The following is a 20131-nucleotide window of genomic DNA, read 5'->3' as shown; positions in this document are numbered from 1 at the left end:
GCAGACAAGGGGGGGGAGGGGGGGGGGGGGGGGAAGGATAATGGTTCAAAATCTTAGCAACCAAAATTAACATCCACATGTACTAGCCCAGAAATGTGGAAAACAGTACCCAAAGAGGAGAGAGAGAGAGAGAGAGAGAGAGAGAGAGAGAGAGAGAGAGAGAGAGAAGAGGGCCTAGTAAAGTTGAGAGCTTTAGGTGGGTGCAACTTCCCCAGGATTGGGCGATAACTGCAAGACAAAAAACCAAAGCACTAGGAAAAGCAATATAAATTGTATACAAAAACACCACGTAACATTATATACCCCTCTCTGAGTAACTAAAACCTCTTCAGTCTCTAAAATATCACCATGATACTTTTCGAACTCCTGCGCTTCTTTCTTTAGATTTGCAGCTTTGTTCGCGACATCTCCGAGCCTGTTAAGCACCCGTGCCTGTTCCTTAGCCACGGTTTCTTGTTCTTTCAAGATCATGGCTTGATTTCCAGCCAAAGTCTTCAAACTCTGCGTGGCCCTTGTTAGTGCTAGATACTCGATTTCAGCTTCGATCCTTTGCTTAAACAAGCTCTCAATATCATTCTCTGTCTCTTTATGTTTCTTCTCCTCTAAATCTATTGCGCTACCCGATTCTTCTTTTGGAGACTTTATACTTTTTATGGTGGCCTCGAGTTCGGTAACCTTAGACTCCTTCGCCACAAGTATAGCCCTTGCCTCTCCCAGTTCAGTTTCCAATACATTCACATTCTCTTCCAAGCTTGATACCTTAGCCTGCAAGGAACTCACAACTGTTTGCATGGTTTTGTCAGAACCCAACTGGTTGGACTGGTTAGGTTCTTGAGTTCCCAGTTCGGTGAAATCAGCAGACACACTACTATTCTCCATCAGCTTGTCGAGCGATGCTATAGGTTCCTTCCCAATTTGTCCTAATTCCTGAACTTCTGCAAGAGGACACAGAGGATAACAATTGTTGTTCTGAACATTAACACAACTTGTCCGGTAATAAAAAGCTTTACCACAAAAAGCAAGCATCTTGAGCTTGAACTTTATCCAAAAAATAATTCAGAAATAAGGGAAGATTTTACATCAAGTTACTTGATGAGTTTGTACGTTTCCTTGTAATAATACAAAGAATAAGGGTAGTGTGCTTAGAAACAAGTTTCTAGTTTGTGAAGTTTCATTGTCATTGGACCATTACCATTCTCTCACACAGGCCTGAAGAAATATAGCTAGTTAAAGAAAGAGGAGAAAGTGATTCAAACAAATTGTTGCTATTCTAACAATGTAATTGTGAAAAATAACCAAATGAAGAAAAGCATAAATACATTTGTTGCTATTCTGGATCCCGCAGTAAAGCATTCAAGCGAGACCAAAATAATGATAATCAAAATAATAACTATCTCATAGTTGTTACATAAGACTGAAGTTGTTAGGGCGAACAATGACTAACCTCTTTCAAGTGCTTCTTGTACAGATTGGAGGCTAAGGATAGAATCAGCCAGTGGATCCCGGTTCGTCAAAGATTCTTCCTTGATTCCCCAAGATACATCCGCAGCTGAATCACCTTGTGAATCTTCAACATCACCCACATTCTCTTTGCTATAACCAGTTTGAACCTCCTCACTAAACTGTTGTTCACTTTCATGAGCTTCATCACTATTCTCCTCGTCATAACTCAGGGACCTCCTTCCGGTCTGCTTTCCGTTACTAGTCACATTTGTACTCTGCATAAAGAAAACATTGGAGCTTCTCGAGTCCGATTCTACGCTGGAGTAAGAGTTTTCCTTCTCGATTTTGACCCTCTCTCCTCGAGCCTTCTTACTGCTCTCCACCTTTCCTCCCTTTCCCAGCGGAACTCTCTGAGACGAAGAATTCCCAAAACTCTTTCCAACCCCACTCTTCGCCTTGTTCTTATCCCGCATATGCCCCATCATCGCAGGCAGGTCCAACCTCGCCTTAGGAGCGCTTGCAGCCGTTGAGGACTTGCTACTTCGATCCTCGCTGTTCTCGGAATCCGTCCCGGCTGCAAAAACAGATCCCACAGCATTCCTAGAGTCAGAACCGGACCCACGAATCGTGAATCCATCAACGGCCCCGACATTGATGTCAAGACCTGAATGCTGAGTCTTAATAGGGTTTGCATTACTAGGCAAGACCCTCTTCAACATTTTACTAGAATCATTATCAACTAGAGTGGCAACAGAATCCTTGAAAAAATCTCGCCTAATTCGCCGCCACTTCTTCAATCCAAAACCTTTGGTTGTCGCAGGCGAGACCCCACCAGGCGATTTCGATTCGGAAGGATTCGAATTCGCCGGCTGTGGCGGGCTGTCCACATCCTCTGGCCAGTTATCTCCTAAATTTTCAGAGGAACCCAATCTATCAACAACCTCTTTAGCACAAGACCCGTTATTCCTAATCCCATTATGATGATCAGGAGAGACTTTTCCTGGTCCTAATTGATCGTCTTGTGTGGAATTGGATTTGAGAGATAAACATTCACTTTCCAAATCCATAACAAAACAAAACAAAAATTCCAGGGTCCCTCTCTCTCTCTCTCTCTCTCTCTCTCTCTCTCTCTCTCTCTCTCTCTCGATCAAGAGCAACAAAAACTACGTATCATTCCAGTTCATGGCTCAAAATCTAGCAAAAAAATCCCAAATGAATCCAAAATCAAATCCCGATCAAAGTTCGAATCTTGTTAATCAATTTGGATCGAAAAACAGAAACAATATCATGAATTAACGGAATCGAATTATCAAAGAATTGCGAAATCGAAGAATAAACGGATCAAAGTAGAAAAAAAAAAACCTCGATTCAGAAATAAGAGAAACAAACAGTAGAATCAAACAAATATATGTACATAAATATATATATATAAAAACTGGAATCGAATAATGAAAGAAATGGTGAAAATCTAAATGAATTAATTAATCAGAAGAAGAAGAAGAAGAAGAAGAGAGAAATTGATGCGTACCGAAGAAGATTAAAGAAGGAGAAATTAAGGAAATGAAAGGACATGGAAACCCTAAACAGGAGCTGGATTGGGATTTTTATAGGCTGTGAAAGATGGATGAGAAAATAAATAACTTTAATTAAATTCGCATTTATTTTACGATCAACTATTTATTAGTCTCCTCTCTTTGTATAAGTTCAGTAATTATTATTCATCGTTTATTAAAAGAAGAAGTAATTACTAATACGAAATTATCCAAATAAAAAAGGGAAAGGAAAGGAAAGTGGGCCCACGAAACACCGACGGCCAAGTGGGCACCGCTGGCCACAGGATCAAATCACGATGATCTAATCTAATCAATCTCTTTACACCTACGCCACACATCAAACATAGGAATTGGTCCTCTATTCCCTCCTCATTTTACGCTTTTGACCCTCTATTATCTCTCTCTATTATTTCTTCCTTTTCATTTTGGCAGAATTCTATAGTACACTCAAAAAATAAACAATCAAAAGACCCTATTTTCAACTCTTAAATTTATCTCATAATTTATCTGTTCAATATATTCTTTAATTTATTGCTATTTTGATTAGATTCCGATTAGATTCAACAAATTAAAAATTAACTTTACTGATAATAAAATCCTACGGATGAAGCTAAGAATTTTAATTAGGGAGATTTATCAGTAGTGGAGTAAAAATAAATAAATAAAGTGAGGCCGAGAAAAAGTAATAATAGCTTTTCACCAAATAGAGATATAATAAATGTTGTAATTATTCAATTACAACACAATTATAAATTTTACTATATAATAAATGGCGCGAGTCAAAATTTCATAAGTATTTTTAGAAAAAATTTTATTATATACCAGTAACATTCGACGTTTCGGGGGGAAAAAAAAAATAGAGTCTTCAACTTTTAGGGAGGTTATCGAAATATTTGGTATAAATGAAATGTATAAAATTGCAAATTAAAAAAATAATAAGCCCCACTTGGTGATGCGATGCAATGGCTTCGTCCCTGTTTACTTGAGGTTTAAAAATTTTTCTAGTGAATAAAATAAGTTTGAATAAAGATGTTTTTATAAGTTCTAATTATTAAATGGGGTCCTATCTTAAATTTTAGAAAACGTTTAATTATGTACAAAAATTATAAAATTTGAGTGGGGTATCTGCCGGTCCCTTAAGTGGTTTTGCCATTGCTATAAATAGATGTGTGATTAATGGTAAAGGTGGAAACCTTTTTTAAGCGGGGATGCAATATAAAAACACATGAAAGATGAACTTTTATTTATTAGTTTTGAGATTTTATTGTTGAGCTGAGCGAGGACACATGCCCCCACTCACATAGTTATGTAGTTACAACAACGTGTATTTGCTCGAGTATTTTCTGAAGGACTAGCTAGTTCTACATACCAAACATAAAAGTAAGTCGTTGGGTATTTATTTTATTTAACAAATTACAAAGTTTTGTTTCATAAAAACAATCATTTTGAAAGAAGTATAATGTTGATATAGAATAAATTAGTATCTTATTATTAGCATAACAATAATGTTAGAAGAAACTTACTATTATGATAAAAGGAGAAACAATTAATTCTCTCCATTATTATACACTTTCTTAGTGACCCAAAACGACTTAGGTGTAGCATAAGAAGGAACATGGTAGTAATGTGAGGCCCTTTTGAAATATATACTTAAACTATAATTCTTAATTTTAATATTTTAAATTTAAACTTTTAATAAAAAAAAAAATAATACAACAGAATTAATAATTTAAATTTGAGTATATAAAATAAACGGGTCTCAAATGTTTCGTATAAGTGGGATCATCTCTAAACATGGGCCTTTCTTTTTGCACCGGTCCTTTTTGAACTGTTATGGAGTTAATCAGGCTGCATACAAATTTTTTTTTTTTTTTTTTTTTTCAAAAAATGTATTACTTTTATTAACGAAGAGCAGTCAGCAGAGCAATCCAAAATTACAAACATGGCAACAAAATGAGGCATAAAATTTAATCACACCACACAAAATCACAGGTTTAGGAAATAGCAAAATTTGCTAAACAGTGGGCTACGCTATTTACCAATTCGGGAGACGTAGCTGACATCGTCACTGCACACTTCTGAAATAAGCTCTTTGATATTCTCATTATTTTACAGATTTAAATTTTTAATTTTAAATTTTTACAGTTAAAAATTCTTAAAAAATATCACATCTAACTATTTTTATTACAATTAAAAATTCTCAAAAAATATCATATCTTAACTCGAATTAAAAATTTAAATTTATGAAGCGAATGAGGCCTCAATAACCGAGGATTTCGTGCTGGTAAAGCTGCGGTTTATATAGCATGCACTAGATTAGCTGCATCCAACTTAAGAACTCATCTGTCATTTTATTGCTTTCTTTGATTCACATCACTTTCAAGCCGTATAAAGTCTATACTACTCTTTATTTATATCTAAATTCTGAACCTTAACTAATCTCACACTATGAACCCTAATTAAGAATCAGCTCCAATTCAAAAATAAGTATTCACCGTCGTCTCCCACCATAGCCGACGCAGTCGAGTCAACAGACAGCTAACCAAGTCGAAAATGCAAATTTGCTACCCATCCACATCATACTTGCGGAATCTACTGAGCCCCAATAAGAGTATATTTAGCAATTTTTTTGAACGTGTGTAATTTACATGTGATATAATAAGTATTCATATTAGTTGTTTCAACAGCAAGTATTAACATTAATATTAATATTACCTTACTGTATTTCCATAAATTCAGATTATATTTCTAAATTAGGTTTAATTGTATGGGAACGGGAGAAGACTTAGCTTTATTTGCTTATACATCAACATCTTGAAATTTTGATAGGCATTTTCATTCCTTTTAGGTTACTTTTATGGTGTAATTTATGCATTCCAAGTCTACTCAAGATATAAAAAGAAGAAAGTGTATTGCTATTATAGTCTATTAAATTCTTAAACGGTGTTACCCCCTTAATATTGTACACATTATACTTATCTCATTTGTACCAAAATGAATTATGATTACATTTGAAGTTCTCGCCTCTCCAATTTCAAAGAGTAAAATATTCATGATTCCAGGTTTCTACTTCAAATTAATCTTTTACATTGAGCTGGCAGCAGGTTTATAATTTACGGTGCTATATATATAATTATATATATATATATATACACACACACAATGTGGCTCTCTATTATTGATGCAACTCATATTGTGAGAGTACATATATATATATATATATATATATATGGGTCCAGGCAGATTGATCCATTTTTCTGACGACCCACATGCATTTACTACAAAAATGCAGTAGCATATAAATCAATATATATATATATATATATCTATATTCATATAGAGATCACAGATGGCGCGTTATTGACAAATATGGTCAGCCTTGTATTGATTGTGCTTGTGGAAACAGGCAGACATGGCTTATATATATCCTACGCTTATCTACTTCTGCATGTTCACCTTAGATATTGTACTTATAATTAATGTCTTTCATTTTTCTTCTTGTTCTTCTCTCTCTTTTTTTTTTTTTTTTTTTTTTTTTTTTTTTTTTAACGAATGATATAGATCCATATAGCTTTCAAGGGAACCAAAGTTTCCACCGCCCTTTAATTTTTCTTCTTTTACAAAACTAGTAACTAGTAATATACCGTCCTCTATATGTATAAATTAAGGACCAATGTTGAGCTAATGAGAAATAAATATTATATAGGGAGAAAGAGAGAAATAGGCCAAGACTTGAGATGAATTAAAATTAATAGACCAATAATTTACATAAGTTAATAAATAGGCCAAATTACTATTTTTGTCAATAACTTGTCTAGTTATGAACTATAACTTGACAAATTATTGTCTATAATTCACAGTTTTTGTCCATAACTTGTCTGGTTATGAACCATAACTTGACAAGTTTGTCCATAACTTATCTGGTTATGAACCATAACTTGACAAGTTATGACCTATTAATTTCTATAATTAAAAATTAGTCTATATACTTTCTTAAATTTTTCATATTGACATATTTTCTACTATTTCGGTATTATATATGATGTTTCTTTTTCAGTCACAATATAATGTATTTACATCTACATCTATTAATATTATTAACTTATTATATAGGTATCTATATGAATATTAATGCATGAGTGAAATTCTATATATCATGTTGTTATGCATGCATATATATACCAATTGAGTATATATAATTAGGTCTCAATTTAACATTTCAATATTTATACTAATTGAGTAGTACGTGAGTCGTCATTTTTTTTATTATTTAATGTTAAAAAAATATTACATCAATTGATTTTAAAAGGTTGCACGTACTAAAATGATAATTCACTTGTTTTGTGAATTGCTATTATATATATATATATATATGTGTGTGTGTGTATGTAATATATATATATATATATATATATATATATGATACTTGATGTTTATCTGACATGTGTGTGTCTTAGGCTATCGTAATATAAGATGCATGTTGTAACTAATGTTATCGTTAAAATATGTATGTATATATATATATAGCCCGTTTCGATAGTGCAATGTTGTACGTGTCTTCTGCTTAATTCTTTGCCGGTGGTGATATATGCATTGCCACTTGCTTATTGTGGAGCTCCCACTTGTAAAATCGCAACAACTTAATTTAAAAAAAAAAGATTTACAACTAATTTTCCTTTAGTGATGATCAATGTCATAATCCGCTGTTATATTATGAGATCAATGAACTTATCTCCTTCTAATTAACTTTACTGATCAGAAAAACACTTTGTTTCCATACAGGAACATGATGTATGCTTAATGTCTAGTGGGGTAAGCTCATATTTTTGCCTTGAGTATTTTCTGGTCTAGCTTTCATCTTGTATTATTATATAGCCTAACGAGCTTTTAAATGGAGATTCTCGAGTGCATATATACATATACATATATATATATATATATATGTGTGTGTGTGTGTGTGTGTGAATGTGTATATATGAATAAAACACAATTTAAATGAAAGAACCGTCGAAATTCGTCTAACAAATAAATCTATCACGATCACTTCACCATAAATCAACTCACGTATTATTTCGTGGTTGATGAAATGCACGTAAGCGTTGAAACGATCGAGCTCTTTCTTTTCTCGATTTCTTGCCTTATACCGTCCTAAATGCTTAGCTTAGTGAGCTATGATCAATATTAAGCTTTAAACCGTCAAAATTTACATTGAAATCGTATTAAATTATGTAAATTTAACGGAGGTTGATGTATTTTGATAGTATAAAACTGTACATAATACCTTATTAAGAAATCTCTTTCTGTCGATAGAATATATTAGGAGATATTTAGTAAGAGGATTTATACTATGATTTAAATTATGATTTATAGTTTGCTATAATATTTTCTCTCATAAAAATACACGTAAATCGAAAATGATTCTGATATATGAACTAAACGTTTCCTTAGTTTTATACCTTATCCGGAATTCTCCTTCCACATTATATATGTATTGTCTTTTCTAATATCATAATAAGGAATCCGTCCATGACAATAGAAGCTGTAAAATGACTGTAAAGATAGATAGAGATCACATTTTGCTTACTTTATAATTTTAATATGATTTTCAATTGAAGTGGCCTTTTAGCCATTGATCACTTAATTAATTAAACAAGGTGTAAACTAATTGAATCCGGCTGTGTAATACTTAGTGGGCCTTAAGATAGGATAATAATGACAGACAACTCAAACAAACAATAGAATATAATTTTCATTTTCTTTTTCTTTTTCAATTACAAAAGTTAACTACTGGTCCAAAGCCAAAAGATCATGGCTAAGACGTTATTATTATATAAATAAATGAGAAGGGCTTTCCAGATTGACCCAATCATCACAAACCAAAAAGTTTAGTAATGAGGGGGTAAAAAAGAGAATAAAAAGGCAACTGGGTGTTTATTAGAATTCAAATAAGTTGATTTGATTTTGCTTGGCTGGGCTGCGTTAGAAGCATAAAGCATTCACTCCGTCTTACCCTTATCATTTGAAACAGATAATAAACAGGATATTAATACAGCGCAGCTTCTGTTTCAAAATCAAAATTAAAATTGTTTTTGTCATTGTGTGGACAAATGTGAGCTTCTAATTTAATCCATTTAGGAAAATAAATATTTTTATATCATGACATGATAAGATAATATTTCATAAAAGATACCTTTCAGCTTTTACAAATTCAAGGAAAAATAATATGTGTAATACTATTAGATTAATAGGTTTTTTTTTATTTTTTTATTTTTTGCTAAGATACCATTATATTAATAGTTGGTCGTGAGTGGACTGGTCTATACTCCAATTTCCAATGTAAATATTTCCAAATTGTGTCAGACAAAAAAAAACCTGCAATTTTTCCAAATTTATAAGTGGGTAAATTAAAATTTGAAGAAGTAGTGGTACTTGGTTGGAGTTTGTAAACCCATGAATGAACATTGAACTCTAATGCCAATGCAAACAACAAGGTCTGAAGTCTGAATTTGATCACAGTTCCCAATGTCCTTTTTTCTGACCAAAACCTTTGGCTTCTCTGACCGTAAGAAAACACCCATGTTAGATTAGGACTGGATTTGTAGAAGACTTAATTGTACATTTACTCATATATGATGTATATTTACACTCAAGATATGAATTATCCGAAAGGTTTTGTTTTCAGTAATTTAATATGTATAAAAAATTGTTTATTTTATATTTTTTTTATTTTGATGTGTTTTTATCAGATTCGATTATCTGTAGTCTTATTAGTACGGCTTTCCCACTGAAAAAATACACTATTTATTATTGCTTTGAAGAAGATTTTTACGACAAAAAAAAGAAAAACACTTCTTTTCATTTCACGGTAGAACTTGAAAAAGCACACTATCAGTATCAATCATGCTCTATGTTATAACTGTCATATTATAAACGATGAAAGAGATAAATTATGTTCATTTCACTTGATTTAAATTTGAAATTTAAATTTTATTATGATAAAAGATTTTTAAAAATAATTGTATTTTATTTTTTATAAAATTACGTTTAAATTTAAATTAACAAACTTAATTTTGTTCAGATCTAAAAATAAAAAATAGATCGGGGAAACCCCATTTTGAAAGACATGTTAACGTGTGTAGTGTGTACAACACATAAAACAAAAAGAAATAGCCACAACTACATAGAAAGGCGTATGCATGTTATTATAATAATATTAGCTCCACCATTAATTAAGCCAGTGCAAGGCTGAAACATCTTTTTAAGCAAAATTTCTGTGAATATTTTATTTTAATGTTCAAAACTCAAAACCTTATTATTAGATCCATCCATATTCCAACCCCATGCTATGCATCAGATTCCCATCTTCTCAAACAGCAGCTTTCGTCAAACACACAGAAAACGGAGAAGAACAAGAAGAAGAAAAATGGTGTTCTCACAAGAAGAAAATGAAAATAAAAGGTAAAAGATCCATTTGAATCACTCGTGTATAAACCACTTTTTGTTACCAATAAAAACAAGCAGTAATATTACACACATATACTCCATTATTTATAACCAGAGGATATAAACACGAATCATCTCTCTCAATCTCATCTTTTGATTTACGTAGTGCTGGTCAAATCCAACTTCCAAAACTTGTGAGAAAAATAAGATTGGCCCCACAAAATAGCTAATATTACATCAGATGTTCAGATTTTTCCTTCTCTTATTTCTTCTCGTTACTGTTTGAAGGCCTTTGCTTCCACTGTTGCATTCATATTTCTGACAAAACTCTTTCGTCACATTCATTGTGTGTGTATACATATATATATATATATATATATATAATATTTCATTTTTATCTTTCACAGTGCATAATAATCTGAACCATAAGAAGAGCAAGAAGAGAAGTGAAAGAGAGATCTACAAAAATATAATATAGCAGCAGCCATGGATGAAGAAGCAACAATGTCTAGTAGAGGCCTCAAAATCAAAGTCACCACTTCTTCTTCAACTTCAAGTTCCATAAACGACGACAACAAAAATCCAGACATGAAGAACTCAACAGATCAAGAAGAAGTACCATCTCCGTACAACTCACCGTCCTTAATCTCCCCACCTTCCTCCGCCTTCGTCTCCGCCCTCCAATCTCCCTACATCTCTCCCAGGGCCCACCTTTCACCTCCGCCGGACAACCCCCGCCCTTCATCACCACCGCTCGTCTCATCAGACGACATCCCCAGCTCCTCCTACACTCCGCCGTCCGATCCCTACGAGTTCGCCGCCGCGGCCACCGATGCCTGGGGGGGCCCCCCCAGAATCTCCTTCTCTTCCCCTCCGGTCCCACCCAGAATCTCCTTCGCCAAATGCTCCACTCCTTCCGCCGCCACCAACAACGTCAAGCTCAGGAGCTGCGACGTCTATGTCGGATTTCATGGGCAGAATGGTAATTTGGTCAGGTTCTGTAAGTGGCTGAAGTCGGAGCTTGAGCTTCAGGGAATTGCTTGCTTTGTTGCTGATAGGGCCAAGTATGGAGATTCTCAGAGCCATGAGATTGCTGATAGGGTAATCTGCTCGGTTACTTACGGTGTTGTGGTGGTAACCCGGAGTAGTTTCTTCAATCATTCGAGTGTTGAAGAGATGAGATTCTTTTCTCAGAAGAAGAATTTGATTCCGATATTCTTCGAAAACGTGGGGCCCGGGGAGATTGTGTTGGATAAGGAAGGGAGAGAGGCCATGGATGGGGTTTCGAGATGCCAGGAGGCTAAGCTGGAGGCGAGTGGGGGGAACTGGAGGGGTTGCATTGCGAGGGCGGCGGCGATTCTGCGGTCGAAGCTGAGCGTGGCGGAGTCGGAGGTGGAATTGGGGTCTTGTTTGGAGGAGTTGCCGTTTCCGAGGAATTGGTTTTTTGTTGGGAGGGAGAAGGAGTTGGCCGAGATGGAGGCCGCATTTTTCGGAGGAGAATGTTGTTGTTCTTTGCAGGGTGGTAAAGGCGGCGGTGGCGGCAGCGGCCAATCGGAAGGCCTGGCGGACGAGGAGTCCGATGTGGGCCCCACCAAATTAGGAGGGGGTAGTAAGTTTATTAGTTTGGAATTGGGGAAGTGCAAGGAGAATGGTAATGGCATTGGTGGTGGTAAGAGGTCTTCTAAGTACAAGAAGTGTAAAAGTGGGAATTACAAGAACTTGGGAAATATTACTAGTAGCAGTAATAGTAATACTAGTGTGATTTGCATAAATGGGATTCCTGGCATTGGAAAGACAGAGCTTGCCTTGGAATTTGCTTATAGGTATTCTCAACGATACAAGATGGTTTTGTGGATTGGTGGTGAAGCAAGGTATTTGAGGCAAGACATACTCAATCTGTCCATGAATCTGGGATTGGATGTTAGTGCCGATCCCGAGAAGGATCGGGGCAGGATTCGGAGCTTTGAGGAGCAAGAACTCGAGGCGTTTAAGCGGGTCAAGAGGGAGCTGTTCCGGGACATGCCTTATTTGTTGATCGTTGATAATCTTGAGAGTGAGAGGGAGTGGTGGGAGGGGAAAGACTTGCATGATTTGATTCCAAGGAACACTGGAGGGACTCATGTCATTATCACTACTAGATTGTCTAAAGTCATGAACTTTGAGGCAATGCAGCTTCCGCCGTTGCCCGCCGCGGACGCTATGGTTTTGATTAGAGGGAGGAGGAGGAAGGATTACCCGGCTGAGGAAACGGAGTTTCTCAAGAAATTTGATGAGAAATTGGGGAGATTGAGCTTTGGCTTGTGGCTTGTTGGGTCCTTACTTTCCGAGCTTGGGATCACCCCTTCCGCTTTGTTTGAATCCATCAACCGGGTCCAAATCGACGAGGTTTCTCCGTGCTCATTTATCACCATCGATGAAGAACAATACTGCGAGAAAAATCCTTTCCTTATGAAAGTCTTGTCCTTTTGCTTCGCGGTGTTGCAACAAGAAACTAGTAGCGGAAGAAGAGCAAACAGGCTAGCCGCAAGAATGCTGCTCGTTGGTGCTTGGTTTGCCCCATCGCCAATCACCGCGACATTGCTGGGCGCAGCAGCTGATAATATGTCTGCTGCAGCCGGAAGCCAGTTTAGGAAGTGGACCAGACTATGCCTGAGCGCGGCGTCTTTTATTACTTGCTGCTCAGGTTGTTTAGCAGCACAAAAATGGAAGAGCGAAGAAGATTCCACGCTTCTTTTAATTAAATTAGGACTAGCGCGCCGAGCCAACAACAAGCAGGCTGCCGCCACAGGGTGTTGGATCCAATTCCATCCCATAACTCAGGTTTTCGCAAAAAGAGGCCAAAGCTTGCAAGCTGCAAAGGGCACAGTTGAAGGCATTAGGAAAATTGGCAACCCTGTGGTGAACTCGGACCATCTGTGGGCCTCTGCATTCCTCGTGTTCGGGTTCAAATCGGAGCCCCCGCTAGTCCAACTAAAGGCGATTGACATGGTCTTGTACATTAGAAGGACGGCTCTTCCGCTGGCAATAAGGGCTTTCGCGACATTTTCTAGGTGCAACTCGGCGTTAGAACTTCTGAAAGTGTGCACTAATGTGCTGGAGGAAGTAGAGAAGTCTTTCGTGTCGCAAATACAAGATTGGTGCCATGGATCGTTGTGTTGGAAGAAGAATCGGGTGAAGGGGGGCGGGGGTCAGAGGGTGGATGAGTACGTGTGGCAAGACGTGACGCTATTGAAGGCGACGCTGCTGGAGACGAGGGCGAAATTGTTGCTCAGAGGCGGGCACTTCGACAGCGGGGAAGAGCTTTGCAGAACTTGTATTAGTATTAGGACTGTGATGCTGGGGCATAACCATGCTCAAACCTTGGCAGCTCAAGAAACTCTGGCCAAGCTTGTCAGGATGAGAAGCAAGATATAGACTAGTTTTCTACTTCTGTCGTTACTTAGTTTCCCATTTGGAAACAAATCAAATTATATTGTTTAACATTCTGTAGAAGTGGAAACTCAGTTTTTGTTAACAGGGTTTATCAAAGTTAGTTGTACAATTAGCAATTTTCCCATTAAACTTCCTCTTCAGTATATGATGTTCTTGTCAAAGATATATGCACATCGCAATGCAGTTTACTGTACAAGTACAAAATTAAGGCTAGTGTAAGTTTGTAATTAACATCTCTAATCAAATCCACTAGTTAAATTATTTTGATCAACTTAATCAACTTTTTTGACATCACGAAATGGACAAAAGAGATGTACTGCTACAAAAAGATGGCAAATTTTGCTATGGAAAAATAACTTTCATTTCTGTTTATACTTTGAACTGTCGCCTTAATCCGTTTCATCTCTGTTTTCTGTTTGACCTAATCATTGGATTACACTATAACATTAATTAAAAAAAAAAAAAAACAAAGAAAGAAAGAAAAGCAGTACAATAATTAGTACTAGAACAAAGTTGGAAAAAAAAAAATTTCCAATAAGATCATTCGATTACAAGTAATTCGGCAACACTGATTTAATTACAAGTCACACTTTGATTATTCTATAACTGTGTTCCAACAAATACATGTTTGAAGTTCTCTCACGGGTCTCAAATCTTGTTACAAACAAAATCACTTCAACAAAAAATAAAGAAAGAAATGAATTTGCAAACACTAGCAACTGGAAGGGAAAACTTCCAAATCATAGAGAGAGGAAGAAAAGAATGATTTCTTTTATCCAAACAAGAAAATCAAGAAAGAAAGAAACTTGAAAACAAAAGGAGAGATCTTGAAAATCAGTTTTTGAAACAAATTATACTAAACTAAACTAAACCGTGTTATCATGCGGATTAGTTTGGTTCAATCGGTTTGGCGGTATTTATGATGCGGCATTCGGTTGGATGAGATTGGCCGACGTGGCTTCATTCTCATTGAGATAGAAGCCCTCGGGATTCATCAAAACCCCGTGAAGGCCGCAGACCGCCACCCCGACCCCAGTACCGATCACCAAATTCCGGCCAATGCTGGAGAACCAAGCGGTGGCGATGGTTACGAGGACGAGACCGAGCAGCAGTGCCCGATCGCTTATGTGGTAGCCCGACACTACCAGAGGATCTTCTCTAAAGAAGTACAGCACCAGCCACAAGGCCACCACGCCCACCGCTGCCAAGAGCGCCACGGGGGCGCCGATGAGGGAGACGGCGCCACCGACCGCCGTGATGTAGGCGTAATTGACGCGGAACCGCCTGAAGTTCTTGCGGAGTCGGTCGAGGGCGTCAGAGAGGGAGTGGGGGCGGTCGACGGCGCCACCGCCGGCGCCGAGGAATTCCGGCCAGATACGGCGGAGGGCGGCGGCGGCAGAGAGGTTGTGGAGGGATCTTGAGATGACGTCAGCCGGGGAGATGGGAATAGTGGTGTATTGGGATTGGTTACGATCTTCACCTGATCTCATCTTCTTCTTCTTCTTGTAATGAAATTAGAACCAAATTAAAGGAAAAAAAAAAAAAAAAAAAAAAAGTTAGATGAAAAACATGATTCGAAGGTGATGGGCAATAATGTGAAGAAAGTAGTAGTGATTGATGATGTTTGGTTTGTGAGAATGGAGTTGAAAATATTTGAATTGGTTTGAATGAAAATATTTGAATTGGTTTGAATGAAAATATTTTAAGGCCACCAGTCATGGGGATTGGTTTGGTGTGTACTTAATTAGGATTGTGAGAATAGAGAAAGAATGATTTCTGAAGAATTGGTATTCTGTATTTCTCATTAGTGATTGTACAAACAGTATTAGCTATATATAGCTTGATCAATATCTAACTAATCTAAACTACAACCACTTAGAATCTTACACGTGTATACCAGCTCTAACAAGCTCTAACAACATTCTAACTCACTAACTGATTAACTTCCCTAATAGTCTCCCTCAAACTCAATGTGGAAAGACTTTTAACATTGAGTTTGAACCGGAAATCTGGAAACTTTGAGCTGGAGATGGGTTTTGTAAGAACATCTGCTGCCTGATCCAAAGCAGGAACATGCTTGACTTCAATCAACTTCTGAATCACCTTGTCTCTAACAAAGTACAAATCAAGTTCGACATGTTTTGTTCTTGCATGCAAAACAGGATTGACAGCAAGCTGAACAGTACTGAGATTATCACACCAAACTACAGGCCTGCCCTGCACCTCAACTCGAAGCTCCTGCAGTAAAGACATTAACCAAGTGATTTCAGCCACTACATTTGCTAAGCTCCTATACTCTGCCTCCGTGGAAGACTTGGACACAGTATGTTGCTTCTTTGAACTCCAAGAGACAATATTTGATCCCAAATAAACACAATAACCTGAGGTAGACCTTCTGTCATCAGGATCGGAAGCCCAGTCAGCATCACAGAAGGCCACCAAATCAAGTTTACTCGACTGCTGCAAATGAAGACCAAAATCGAGTGTACCTTTCAAGTACCGGAGAATTCGTTTGACAGCCTGCCAATGAGACTCAAGAGGTCTATGCATAAACTGACACACCCGATTAACTGAGTATGACAATTCAGGCCTAATGATGGTAACATATTGGAGGGCACCAACAACACTCCTGTACAAGTGAGGATCCGAGACATCATTACTACCAAAGCCTAAAAGCCTCAAACCCGTTGTCATAGGAGTCCCAGTAGCCTTGGCGTTCTGCATTTTAGCCTTGCACAGCAAGTCTGTAACATACTTCTTTTGAGAAAGATGAATTCCATCACTAGTATGAGTAACTTGAATCCCCAAGAAGTAATCCACAGCACCCATATCCTTCAAAGCAAAAAGAGCATGTAATTGCACAATGAGTTGTTGAACCACATCACTGTTGCTGCCAGTAAGTAAAATATCATCCACGTACACTAGGACAAAAGTCGTATGCCGTGAATGAAACCGCATGAACAAGGACTGATCCGACTTGGAGGAAACAAAACCCAAAGTGAGAAGAGCATTCCTTAACTTATCAAACCAGGCCCTAGAAGCTTGTTTCAGTCCATAAAGAGACTTGTGAAGGCGGCAAACAAAGTGAGGATTTGCAGGATCTTCAAATCCTTGTGGTTGAGTCATATAAACCTCCTCAAGTAAATCACCATTTAAAAAGGCATTGTTGATATCCAACTGCCTTATATGCCAACCTCTAGCCAGAGCAATAGTAAGAACTACCCGAATAGTTGAAGGCTTCACAACCGGACTAAAGGTTTCATTGAAGTCAAATCCAGCCACTTAATTAAAGTCTTTGGCTACTAATCGAGCTTTATATTTATTAATAGTGCCATCAAAGTTTTCCTTCACTTTGAACACCCACTTACTGCCAATTGGCTTTCTTCCTACAGGTAGAGGAACCAAGGACCAAGTGCCATTACGGAGAAGAGCCAGAAACTCATCATTCATAGCTGCCCTTCACTGTGTTTGAGCTAAGGCATCCGAGACTGATGTGGGCTCTAGAGTGGCAGCATAAGCCTTGGGCTTGAAAATACCTCTCTTGGACCGAGTAATCATGGAATGAGCGTTGGCTGAAACTGGAGCCAAAGAGGACACTGCAGGCTGCACAGAGGAGACAGGAACTTCGGACCCTGCACAAGGAATATTAGTAACAGTAGAGGGAATTCCATGAGAAACACCTTGATCAGTCATGACATGAGGTGATGGTGGAATGGAAGATGAAGAAGGAATAGGAAGAGAGACAGGGGAAGGAGGTTGAGAAGTAGACAACGGAGGAAGAGAGGAATGAGAGCATGTAGAGGAAAAAACTAGAGGGATAGTGGGAATGAACGGAGATGCCACAGAGGATACTGGACTGGAAGTAGAGGTAGAAATGACACATTTTGAAAAAGGAAAAACCAGTTCATCAAAAATGACATCTCGACAAATGTAAATTCTACCATTTTTGTCTAAACACTTGAAGCCTTTTTGGTTAAGACTATAACCAAGGAACGTGCATTCAGAAGACCGAAAGTTCAGTTTATGTTTGTTGTAAGGACGAAGATAAGGGAAGCAAGCACAACCAAAGACTTTGAGCATAGAAAAATCAGGAAGAGTGTGAAACAACACTTGAAGTGGATTCTGAAAATGTAGAACAGAGTTAGGAAGACGATTGTAAAGGTAAACAGCTGTTCTAAAAGCTTCATCCCAGTATTTTAAAGGTACAGATGAATGAGCAAGCAAGGTCAAGCCATTCTCAACAATATGACGGTGTTTTCTCTCCGCCACACCATTTTGTTCATGCACATGAGGACAAGAAACACGATGAACAATACCATGGGATGCAAGCAAGGTTGTGAAAGCTCTATATTCACCTCCCCAATCAGATTGAATGGATTTAATTTTAAAGTTTAGTTGCAATTCAACCTGATTTTTGAAGTTAACAAAAGTTTGAAAAGCATCAGATTTATTTCTGAGCATATAAATCCATGTATACCGAGAGAAAGAATCTATAAAGCTGATATAATACCTATAACCACTAGAAGATTGAATAGGGGCTGGTCCCCACAAATCAGAATGCACAAGTTGTAAAGGCTCAGTGTAAACCGTAGTAGACAAAGAAAAAGGAGATTTGTGAATTTTTCCAAGACAACAAGCTGAACAAACTGAAGTGAGATTTTTATTACGATGAGAAACATTACAAGTATTAAGAACTGTGTTTACAATTTTGGCTGAGGGATGCCCCGGTCTATTATGCCACAGTTCAAAAACTGAACAATTAAAAGAAGAAGAAGATGGATGTACATCAACAGTATGAGCAAATAAGCTTGATGAGGACTGTTCACACGGTGGAGATGAGAACTGAGTGGAAGAGGTTGACAACAGTGGAGAGGGAGAAGTTGGTGGTTGAGTGGTGAGATTGACTTGACTTTGATCAAACACATAGAGTCCATTTTTAAGATTCTCCTCCAGAAGCACAATTTTGGTAACCTGATCTTTGACAAAACATTTGTGAGAATGGAATTCAAAGAAAACATTATTGTCATGAGCAAATTTAGAGACACTCAAGAGATTTTTTGTAATATCTGGAACATGTAAGAGATGCTGTAAAGAAAGAATCTTTGAGGTATAAGGAGAACAAAAATTTGACTGACCAATATGTTTAATAGAAAGACCTTTACCATTGCCAATATAAACTTGTTCAGGCCCAAAATAGTCATTCATCTGCCTTAGATTGGAGGCGTCAGAGGTGACATGGTTGGAAGCCCCTGAATCTGGATACCAACTGGAATCAGTGATCGTTTCTGTTGTAGCAGTCAGTGCTTGAGCTGGCTTGATTCCTGGGTCTAGAAATGGATTAAAGACTGTTGCAACATTTGTTGTGGAGGTATGCGAGGGTCTGTGACTATTCTGAAATTGAGAGGGTCCCTGGAAGGAATGGTCAAATCTATAGTAACAATCCAGCACTATATGACCAGTCCGTCCACAGAGTTGACATTGAGGTTTATTTGAGGTCCAAAAACGTCCTGAACCACGACCTCGGCCCCGACCTGGAAAACGACCTCCACGACTATTCTGAAAGCCATTTTGAAAGACATTTGGAGAAGAGGAGTGATGTTGAACATGTCCTCGGCCAAAGTTCGTGCCAAAAGAACTATGAGCATTTTGATTCGAAAAAAATTGCTTTTTGAAACCTTGATTGGATTGTGAAACGAAAGAAGAAGATGAAGCCAAATTGGCTTGTGCAGAGTCAAGGGACTTGTGATTTTTCTCTATTCGAGACTCTTGAGAAAGAAGAAGAGACTCAATTTCCTCAACAACAAAATCATCATTTCTAGCCTCAATCGCAAGAATAAATGTATCATACTCAGAAGACAATCCTTCAAAAATAGCATCTAAATGTTCTTTGTGAGAAAAAGGATGGCCAACAAGACGTAACATACTTACACATTGACGAATCTGCAGAAGATAGTCATTCATAGTCGAAGAATCTTTCCTTATGTTCTTGAGCTTAGTTTTATACTGAGAGATTTTTGCACGGATCTGAGCGGCATAGTAGAGATTGAGAGTATGCCATACCTGAGAGGAGGTTTCGCAATCTACAACCCGAGAAAGAACTGCTTCAGTCATCGAAGATAGAAGCCAGGACACCAACAATTGATCCTGTTGTTCCCAGTCTAAGAAATCTGGATTTATCCGGCCAATCGCCTTATCTTCGGCAGAAAGAAATTTCAAAGGAGATATACTCGATTCTGAAATGAAATCGAGAAGTTTGTGCC

At 37.5% G+C, this 20131-nt stretch overlaps 3 protein-coding genes across 3 annotated transcripts; 1 reads left to right on the top strand and 2 right to left on the bottom strand.

Moving 5' to 3' along the window:
* Positions 1–145: 145 nt before the first annotated feature.
* LOC21388750 (WPP domain-interacting protein 2) lies at positions 146–3071 on the bottom strand. Its single transcript, XM_024162910.1, has 3 exons — positions 2972–3071; positions 1445–2637; positions 146–935 (listed from the first exon to the last, which is right to left on the bottom strand). The coding sequence occupies exons 2-3, from the start codon at positions 2508–2510 to the stop codon at positions 193–195; spliced, it is 1809 nt and encodes a 602-aa protein (XP_024018678.1). The 5' UTR covers positions 2511–2637; positions 2972–3071; the 3' UTR covers positions 146–192.
* Positions 3072–10886: 7815 nt separating this feature from the next.
* LOC112090794 lies at positions 10887–13952 on the top strand. Its single transcript, XM_024162912.1, has one exon. The coding sequence runs from the start codon at positions 10926–10928 to the stop codon at positions 13851–13853; it is 2928 nt and encodes a 975-aa protein (XP_024018680.1). The 5' UTR covers positions 10887–10925; the 3' UTR covers positions 13854–13952.
* An 833-nt stretch (positions 13953–14785) lies between these two features.
* LOC21388749 (PRA1 family protein G2) lies at positions 14786–15404 on the bottom strand. Its single transcript, XM_010093943.2, has one exon. The coding sequence runs from the start codon at positions 15359–15361 to the stop codon at positions 14789–14791; it is 573 nt and encodes a 190-aa protein (XP_010092245.1). The 5' UTR covers positions 15362–15404; the 3' UTR covers positions 14786–14788.
* Between the last annotated feature and the right edge of the window lie 4727 nt (positions 15405–20131).

This window comes from Morus notabilis, unplaced genomic scaffold (genome assembly GCF_000414095.1).
Source record: "Morus notabilis unplaced genomic scaffold, ASM41409v2 Scaffold595, whole genome shotgun sequence".
In the NCBI taxonomy this organism is placed as follows: Eukaryota; Viridiplantae; Streptophyta; class Magnoliopsida; order Rosales; family Moraceae; genus Morus; species Morus notabilis.
This window is presented reverse-complemented; position numbering and strand designations above follow the sequence as displayed.